This window comes from Pyrus communis, chromosome 4 (genome assembly GCF_041283825.1).
Source record: "Pyrus communis isolate YQ-2024b chromosome 4, ASM4128382v1, whole genome shotgun sequence".
Classification (NCBI taxonomy): Eukaryota; Viridiplantae; Streptophyta; class Magnoliopsida; order Rosales; family Rosaceae; genus Pyrus; species Pyrus communis.
In genome coordinates, this window is record NC_142568.1 from 17,180,771 (window position 1) to 17,190,898 (window position 10,128).

At 41.9% G+C, this 10,128-nt stretch overlaps 1 protein-coding gene and 1 long non-coding RNA gene across 2 annotated transcripts; both read right to left on the minus strand.

Moving 5' to 3' along the window:
* Positions 1 to 256: 256 nt before the first annotated feature.
* LOC148697556 (uncharacterized) lies at positions 257 to 1,420 on the minus strand. The gene is made up of 2 exons (XR_015961702.1): positions 1,102 to 1,420; positions 257 to 660 (listed from the first exon to the last, which is right to left on the minus strand). It is a non-coding gene; the product is annotated as an uncharacterized LOC148697556 (long non-coding RNA).
* Positions 1,421 to 5,227: 3,807 nt separating this feature from the next.
* On the minus strand, positions 5,228 to 7,361 carry LOC148697557 (uncharacterized). Its single transcript, XM_088691953.1, has 4 exons — positions 7,277 to 7,361; positions 6,614 to 7,126; positions 5,995 to 6,137; positions 5,228 to 5,674 (listed from the first exon to the last, which is right to left on the minus strand). Exons 1-4 carry the CDS (start codon positions 7,359 to 7,361, stop codon positions 5,228 to 5,230), a joined length of 1,188 nt encoding a protein of 395 aa, XP_088548079.1.
* Between the last annotated feature and the right edge of the window lie 2,767 nt (positions 7,362 to 10,128).

Here is a 10,128-nt window from a genome sequence, read left to right on the forward strand (position 1 = left end):
ATAAATTGTAACGGGACGAACCGAGTAGAGAGATTTTGAATTTTGAAACTAGACCTAACCCAGCTCATTTCAAACGGGCAGGTCAGCCTGGGTCCACGGGTTCAAATCTTTTTTTTTTTCTTTCAAAAATACATTTTTATAAAACTGCATTGCAATGCACAGCAGCACAGACGTTTTCAAAAATTACAAGAGTTGTTTCAAGCTTCTGCACAGACAGATTAAGGAGCTATTCCAAATCCAAAAAAAAACATAAACATTAAAACCGAAATAACATTCGCATTAACATCTACAATGGCATCAAACTTCCAAAATGATGAGGTGATACATGATGATCAAAGAAGTTGCATTACCGAAAGGAGAACTGCAGTCTCAATTCCTTGTACATCTTTGAAGGTAACATATGCAATTTGGGACCGCTCAGTATCACTACATGAGCATTCAATAAGACAGATTCAGACAAAGATAATGAAAGACAATAAATCCATTAAACTAAATCAATCACCCAACCTCATCATTTCGACATAAAAAAAAACATCACCAGAAAAAGAAAAGAACTCATTTATGTCTCTCTCACTTGCACCCCAAGGAAAGATTGATGGCCTTGAAGGTTGTTACTTGCAACAGAATGATAACATGAATCTTTTATCCAAACATCCAACACTGAAAAACAACAAACTCGAAATGAATCAGATGGAAAAATTAACACACACGGCTAAAGATTAATTCTTTTAAGTAAAAGTGTAAAACTAATAGAGGAGTAGCTTGTTCTTATTTTGCATGTTGCATCAATTGTCTTTTACTGATGTAGCAGAGCAATGAAAGCCGCAAACACAGATTTCCAGTGATAAAGCTCTTTGTCCCGTCTATTGGATCTAAAATCCATACATAATCTGCATACTTCTCTTTACATCTCCACCCATTTTCTTCTCCATAACTCTATCATATCTTCTCCAATAGCACAAAATCTAAATATTCGAAATTCATACACTAGCACCAAACCAAATTCGAAAATCATACACAAGGAGCAAATCAAGAACCCAAAGTCCCAAAACCTAGAAAACCCTAATTTATTTTTCAATCCTAATCCCAAAAATTGAATACCTTTTGTGAGATAGACCGTCAGGTGGTGGTCAGAATTGAGAGGAGCTGGTGGTGGTGGTCAAGGTCGACTTCAAACGGGAAGGAACTCAGCTATCGAGATTCGAGAGGGAGTCTAAGAATCAAAAAGGAGGAGAGCCAATCAGTTTGAGAGAGAGAGAGAGAGAGAGAGAGAGAGAGAGAGATCGAGAAAAGGAGAGTCGCTAAGTCTGAGAATTGACGATCAAATTCGAAAGGGAGAACTGAGCTGTGGAGATTCAGTCCAGGAGGGAGAGATTAAGAACCGGAGAAGGTGAACTGACAGAATTGTGTGTGTGAATGGTTTGTGTATGCATGTGTGAGAATTAAACGGTGGATACTTAATCTCCACTATTTGACGGTGGATACGGTCCGGGTAGGGCCCCGTGTCCTCAGAAATTTGTACTCGCCCCTCCCCACCCCGTTTTTGTGTAAAAAATATATGGAACCGCCCCGAACCCAGATCGAACCGTTAGGACCTGCCCCGCCCCATCTGTCCAGGACCCGTTTGCCCACCCCTAGCACTAGGTGTCCCATGCTTGCCCTTATATGGAGGAATCTCGCCCCTAAGGTTCAGGAGGCGATGAAGAAAGAGATCTTGATAACTTTTTTTATGTTTGTTTAGTTTATTATTTTATTACTTTAGCTTGTTTTTTTTTTTTTTAACTATTTCAAGTCAACTTAGAGATTGACAAGGAAGTGCCGGATATGTCCTGGTACATAAACTGAGTATGGTTTGAGCAGTACAAGGAGTGGAAGTATGAGCTGCACATGTACTACCAGACTTACGCATCTCCAGTTGAAGCTCAACCGATTCACCCCAGAGTTTGCGAAAAGGATAGACGACTGGCACTGGCCTTACAGCCATTTTTAGAGCCCGAAATTTCTAGTAAGATTTTTTTTTTTTTTATATATAATTTCATTTCAATTTTCTGTTTTTTTTTAATCTATTTTGTTTTTAATTTAGACTGATTTATTTTATTCACAGCGAAAAGAGAAGGCAAATAAGGGTAACCAGGAAGCGAAGCAATATCTCCATTGTTCTCTATCCCTTACTTTCCGCATCGAGGAACGGTGTGAGAAGGGTTAGCTTTTCCAGGAAACCAAGACCTAAGGGAATACACGTGCCAATTATGGCAACTACGTGGTTGAAGACATTTATGTAAGTATTCCATTCAAAATTTTAATTTCAAATTTCATTACACCTAAAAAATTTTAAATTATGATTGATAATTTTAATTGGTTTACCTTTTTTTTTTTTTTTTTGTAGGCTTCTATGTCACTGAAGAAGGATGAGTACCTCACCAACCTCTCTTAGCAACAATCGAACACGCTAATGGAGCAATTGACACCTGATCCAAATGTGTATCTACAGTTGCTAGTAGATGGGCTTAGGCGACGAAAAGGCCGAGAGTTTCGCATCTTAGAAGCAGGTCGAGTTCGGGAGCTTAGGAAATATTTTTCATCTATCTCTCAGCCTCTAAGCAAGACGTCTTCTAGACTCCATCAAGTAGAAATGAAGTTAGAGGCCATGCACCAGCTAGATGAAGAAGCGCACCAGCGAGAAAAAGCTTGGGAAGAAGAGGAGGAGTTTCAACGATACATTGCTGTGATGGCGCATGCAGTGGCAACCTTTGGCATTTGCCTTCCTGATCCTCCGAGCTACCTTCAGCCACCCCCAAGAGTAGTTAGTTTAGGATCTTCTACATATAGCATTGATGACACACCCCGATCCAAAAATTGGGGTGTGTTGGCCGTCACGTGAGGTGACGTAGCCAAATGCGCAATGCGGAAGTAATAGAGTGAAAATACGAGAAAAATAAAGTCGACGAGATAATTTACAATAAAAAGATCAGTGAGTACAAGTGACAAACATTGAAGGAAAAATGCAAAGTAGAAGTTCAAGTATCCTAGGTGTAGTCCGGAATAAACAAACACTACACAAGGGATAACTAGAAAGTCCTACATAGAGGGTGCTCTGTCAGAAATGCCTCGATGCCTCCTTTGTCACCCACGTCCTCGCTAACTAAAACCTGGAAGGGTGCAAAACAAAAAACGTGAGTGGGCAAAAACAAAGTTTGTTTTTCAAACCATTTCAATATCAAGTAATAACCCCTATCTGTAAAACCCGTATACTTTCCAGAAAATATTTTACGTACTCGTATATCAAATCATGCTAAAACGATAAAGCTCAAATATGCCATGCCAGAATATGCCGCATCAGAATATCCAAACAAATAGTATAAACATCAAGCAAGTGAGATAAAACAAATCATACTATGCCAGTAATATCAGTACGTCAGCCGAAGTCACCTAAAGTGACCTGTACGACTAAAACTATAGTTCCTCAACCACTATCCTGCACATGAGTCGGAACCACCTATAGTGGTCTGTACGACAGGCTAGTGTATATAAATACGTTCAGTGCTACGATCACATGAAAGCTATGCAATATATTGCGGGTCACCTACGAGTTAGAACCACCTACAATGGTTTGTACGACAGGTTGGCACCTGCCTTGGATCCAATGTGAGCGTATGGTATGGGAGGTGAACAATCACGTGAAGGTTAGGCCCTACTCTGGCGGAAGACAATCACCGAGGTGCAGGAATATAAGCTATAATTCAATCTCATCAACACCACATTTATCACTAACAACATACTCACTTGAGTTACCTAAGCGTCCGCGGCACCAAAGCATAACCAACACAATCACAATAATAATAACGACAATATTCGGCATGGCATTTCAATTATAAAACCATTCAAACGTAATTTCTGGAAAGATACCAATCAATATATATATATCTATATCTATATATATATATATATATATATATATATATATATATATATACTGAAAACAAAAGCCCACTCACTGATACATAGAAGGGTCGTAAGCCCCGAGCCTTGTGTGGCTGCACTCATCCTCCGAATAGTCCTCACCTATATGCGAAACAACTATAAAAACGCACATAACCAATCTTAGATAATAACTTCTCATACATTGCTCAAATGGGGTGTTTGAATATACCAACAAGCTCTACTCAACCTCACGAACATCCCTATATTTTTAAAATAATTTTTCGAACTCCCACGCGTCGCCACGCGCCGGCTAAGGCACGACTAAACGCGCCGGCCACGCGTGGGCACGTGCCTGGCACGCGTGTGGAACCCTAACGGCGTTAAGGAATATTCCGTGGAATATTCTGTTAAAACCCTAACAGACGTTAACGGCCGTTACCTGACGCCGTTAGAATATTCCGTTAACTCTGACGGAATATTCTCCTCCTTCTCCGGTGAGCCTCGCCGGTCGCCGCCGTCAGCGCTGCCTTCTGCAATTTGAATTCTAGCCTGAAACTGGAAAAACTTCAAACCTTAATATTTTCTTCAATTCTCAACCAAATTCCATGAAATTTGTATCAAAATGAAGCTTACAACGAGTAGAACAAAACCTTACCATTTGGGGACTTAAAACCAATGGAATCTCGTTGGAGAAACATCGATAATCTGGCCAAACTGCAACTCGACGAACTCGAGCCTTCCGACATCCAAAACACTTCAAAATTACACCCCCAAGCTTCATGAAGACGTCCTAAAGCTCCCTATAACCTTAGAAACTTCTAAAAATCTCACGATCACATGTGCATAAACAATGCACCAAAACTAGGTTCTCAGGATTTCGAAGGTTTCAAGTCCAACTAACACCACCAATCGACTCATGAGCTTGAAAGGAGTCCAAAAACACCAACAATAAACACAATCCGTGCCAGAAATGGTTGGATAGAGGTTATCCGTACGATGAGGAAGAAAATGGAAGAAATCCGATAGAGAAGAGAAAGAGAGAGAGAGGTCCACAAGGGAAAGGATGGGTGTGTGTGAGTGTCAGTGTGGTCCAAATGGCAGCCCACCAACCAAAAACAAAACAAACTAAACACCCTACAACGCTAATTAACGTCCGGGGGTAAAATCGTCATTTCACACCTACGGTACAAATGATTCGGGATGGGCTGTCACAACTTACCCACCTGAAGAAAATTTCGTCCCCAAAATTACACAACAAAACAAACCACTAGTAATTATAAAACAAGCGGGGATGCAAATCTCTCATTCAATCCTCCGTCTCCCAAGTAGCCTCCTCCATTAAGTGATTCCTCCACAAAATCTTCACTAAGCGCACTGTCTTGCTCCTCAGAACCTTATCTTTCCAGTCAAGAATAGTCACCGGCTCCTCGTCGTAAGTTAAATCAGGATTAATTTCCAACGGCTGCGGGGGTAGTACATGCGATGGATCCGAGACATAGTGACGAAGTATCGAAACGTGAAATACATCGTGCACTCGAGACAACTCTGGAGGTAACTCAAGTCTATAAGTTACTTCGCCGATTTTCTCAATGATCACGTACGGTCTGATATATTTGGGACTCAATTTCCCTTTTTTCCCGAATTGTACAACACCCTTCCACACCGACAGCTTCAAGAATACCCAATCACCTGCTTTATAGGTCTGATCAGTGGCATGTCTGTCCGTTAAGCTCTTCTGATGATCCTGGGTCCCCTTCAGGTTAGACTTGATTACTTGAATATGTCAGGTAGTCTCATCCACTATCTATATGCCCTTCAAAACTCTTTCGCTTACCTCTGACCAACACAACGGTGTACGACGGGATTTACCATATAATGCCTAGAAAGGAGACATACCTAGGCTCGAATGGTAACTATTGTTGTAGACAAACTTCATCAAATCTAGACGTTTATGCCATGCATCGCCAAACTACAAAACAGATGATCTTAACATATCCTCCAGTGTCTGAATGGTCCTCTCAAATTGCCTGTCAGTTTGAGGATGATATGCCGTACTATACAGTAATCTCGAACCAAGAGCTTCTTGAAATGCGGTCCAGAATTTAGAAGTAAATCTTGGATCTCGATCAAAGATGATGCTGACTGGTACACATGGTATTTAACGATCTTCGACACAAAGAGCTCAGCTAACCGTTTCAGGGAAAACTTCTCTTGAACTGGAATAAAATACGTGGACTTGGTGAGTTAATCAACCACTACCCAAACACCATCATAACCATTCCGTGTACGGGGAAGCTTATACACGAAATCCATGGTAATATTTTCCCATTTCCACTGAGGAACGGGAAGTGGCTGCATTCGTCCAAGCGGCTTCTTTCTCCTGACTTTAACCTGTTAGCATACAATATATCTGCTAACATACTCGGCAATCTCTCTTTTCATACCCGGCCAATAGTAAAATGGTTGTATGGTATGATATATTTTAGTGCTTCCCGGATGCATAGCATATGTCGATACGTGTACCTTATCCAAAATATCCCTCTTTAACTTCGCGTTGTTCGGTACAAACATTCTACCTTCTAGCATGAGCATGCCGTCTGATTCTTGAATCCGAAGATCTCTCTTTTCCCCTCATTTCTTAGCCGAATCAGCTATTGAGTTTCGTCGTTATCCATATGTGCCTCGAGTATACGGTCGATCAAAATTGGCCTGACTTGAAAGTGAGCAAGTAAGGCTTCCTCTTGAGCTTCCACTTCTAACTTCACTCCAGTCGACCTCAAATCAGTAAGAAGAGGAACACAACTTGCATAAAAAACGTCAAATTTTCCTTGAGATTTCCAACTAAGTACATCAGCCACCACATTTGCACGTTCCGGGTGATACTCAATCGTGCAGTCGTAATCACTTAACAGCTCTATCCACCTCTGTTGGCGAAGGTTCAAATCTCGCTGAGTAAACAGGTATTGGAGACTCTTGTGATCTGTGAAGATCCTACATCTCTCACCAAAAAGATAGTGTCTCCAAATCTTCAATGCAAACACGATTGCTGCCAACTCAACATTATGAGCAGGATAGTTTACCTCATGAGGCTTCAATTGTCTCAAAGCATAAGCGATAACCCTACCGTGTTGCATTATTACGCAACCCAAACCATTCAACGACGCATCGCTGTAGATCTCAAAGTTACCATTATCATTTGGAAGTGCTAACACCAATGCATAAGTGAGACAGTACTTAAATTGTTGAAAACTCTGATCGCAACTATCGTCCCACTTGAATCTAATGTTTTTCCTGGTTAAACTCGTAAGTGGTAGCGCAATAACGGAAAAATCGTGAACAAATTGTCAATAATAACCTGCCAGACCAAAGAAACTCCGTACTTCAGAGACGGTTCGTGGCTGCTCCCAATTTTCCACTGCTGCAATTTTCTGGGAACCCATCTGAATACCCTAAGCTGAGATAACATGTCCCAAGAACACTACTTGATCTAGCCAAAACTAACATTTACTGAATTTAGCGTATAACCGATGGTCCCTCAGTTTCTTCAACACTAAAGTAAGATGTCGCACATGATCTGCTTTGGATTTGGAATAAATCAAAATTTCATCGATAAAAACAATGATAAACCTGTCCAAGTACTGCTTAAACACCCAGTTCATCCATAAAAGCAGCAGGTGCGTTAGTTAACCCGAATGGCATCACTAAAAACTCATAATGACCATATCGGGTTCTAAACGCCGTCTTAGGGACATCCTCAGTCTTAATCTTCAGCTGATAGTAGCCAGACCTTAAATCAATCTTTGAAAACACGCAAGCTTCTCGTAGCTAATCGAACAAATTGTTGATACGTGGCAACGGATAACGGTTCTTAATCGTCACCCGGTTCAGTTGTCGATAGTCTATACACAACCTTAAGGTACCATCCTTCTTTCGCACGAACAAGACTGGTGCTCCCCAAGGTGAAGTACTAGGTTGTATGAAACCTTTATCTAATAACTTCTGCAACTAAATTTTCAGCTCTCTCAACTCAGCAGGAGTCATCCGATAAGGAGTCAAGGATATAGGGTTTGTACCTGGCAACAAGTCGATAGTGAACTCTACATCACGATCTCTGCAATCCCGGTAGATCATTTGGAAACATGTCGGGAAAATGCCTGACCACTCTAATGTCCTCCACATGGCTAGAAACGTTATCGTTCAGTACAACATGTGCCAGATATCCCTAATAACCCTTCCGTAGCAACTTTTTGGCTCTCACTGCCGAAATAATGTCGTGTCTCAAGCCGCTACGCTCACCAACAAATGTAACCGTAGGTAGCCCCAGGCAATGAAACATAACTTTCTTCACATAACAATAAATATTGGCTCGATTAAAGTGTAGCCAATCAGTGCCCAAAATGACATCAAACTCAACAATATCCAATGGAATGAGGTTAGTTGGCATAACCTCATCCTCCACTAACACTGGGCACCCAGGGTACATCCAGCCCACTTGACACGTCTCTCCTTTAGGCATCGAAACTTCTAACTCAAACCCAAGAGGTGTGGGATTAGGTTGCGTTAATTGAGCAAATGTATGAGAAATAACTGAATGAGTAGCACCATAATCAATCAACACTCTAGCAAAGTGACCAAGGATATTTAACGCACCCAAGATCAAATCTGGGTTGTTCTGGGCATCCTGCACTGTGAGGTTATGAATACGGCCCTGAGGCTGTTGCCATCACCTCGTCCATTACTCGACTGACCACTACGTCTAGGTGTACCATGACCCTGACTAGTCTGACCAACCTATCTCGACGACCCTGCGCTGCTAGAGGCAACCTCTCTCTGCTGAGGTTGAACTCCCGAATACCACTATGATCCGCCGGCTGAATAAAGAGGATATGAGGCATACCCTCCATGGTATTGCTGATATCCGCTATGGTAGCCACTCGGATAATACAGATCTTAAGGATACAGGTACGGCGCTACTAAATAAGGGACAACATCTCCATGGTAATGGTAAGTACCCCCACGACTTGTCTGACCATAACCGCTCGACACTGAAGCCTACTAGGAACTGGTGGTGGTAAAGAAGGCATTTGGGGCCTATGCTGACCCTGCGGACAATTTGCTGCCCGATGTCCAACCTGTCCACAAGTAAAACATCCTCAACTGCCCTGTCTACACTCGCCAAAGTGCCGTCTATTACATCTCCGACAAAACGAAGCTCCTAAACCACCAAAACTGCCAGCATCTCGTTGCCTCTGAAAACGTGGACCTCCAGCAAACCTACCACCTCTACGTTAGCCCGTAGAACTCAGGCCTCCACTGGACGAACTAGAGCTAGCCCCACTTATTTTAAAACTCTGAGTCCTTCGAGGTCCCTTAAATGCTTGACCTTTACCTCTATCGTCTTTCTTTTGATTACCATCATTCTCTTCTTCTTCACTTTCACTAGGCATATTCTCAGAATCCTAAATCCTCAATAAAATCTCGTAGAACTCCTGATAAGTATCGCAAGGAGTAGTGGTTTCCATAGAACGCCACTTCTTCTTAGTACACAATCTGAAACGACGAAGCATCTTAACCGGATTAGCAGCAACTTCCAAATGATAACGGGACAAATAAGTGAATCTTCTGTAGTACTCATTCGCCGTCAACTTTCCCTGCTTCAAATCAGTAAATTCTTGCTTCTTGCGATCAATATACTCAGGGGGAACAAACCTTTTCCGAAACAACCATTTAAACACTTCCCAATCAGCAGCTTCCTCTAGGGTCAAATGACGAACCTCCTGTCCCCACCAGGATGCCAGATTCTTTACGTAAGAACCATAAATTCGTCTTTACCTACCTTTCAGACAGAAGATTCCCTTGACTTCGCAGCACTAGAAAAGTCTTTTCAATATGCTCAAGCCATCACTCAGCTCTCTCATAACCTTCATGACCCTCAAACTTATCCAGCTTTAGAATATACATGGTCTCCAAAGAAGTCCTCTGAGGAGGGCAGAGCGTAGACTGAATCGCATGAGCTATAGTTTCCCCCAACTGAGCTATATTGGGAAAACTAGGCTCAGTTGAGCAACGTGGTTCCCGACGAGGCGGCATAGTTCTGATAGAAAACACCAAGAATAATTAGAATACTCACAAATAATGTAGGACTACCAAACCTAGGCTTTGATACCAAACTGACACACCCCGATCCAAAAATTGGGATGTGCTGGC

Bases quoted from the DNA above. Each gene is read 5' to 3' on its own strand.
- LOC148697557 (XM_088691953.1), bottom strand. From the start codon at position 7,361: ATGGGTTCCCAGAAAATTGCAGCAGTGGAAAATTGGGAGCAGCCACGA. The intron at 7,127-7,276 runs GTTATTATTGAC...CATTGGTGTTAG, and splicing joins GAGTTTCTTTGGTCTGGCAG to CACTTCCAAATGATAATGGT. The intron at 5,675-5,994 runs GTTCGAGATTAC...TCTAACCTGAAG, and splicing joins CGCATTTCAAGAAGCTCTTG to GGGACCCAGGATCATCAGAA.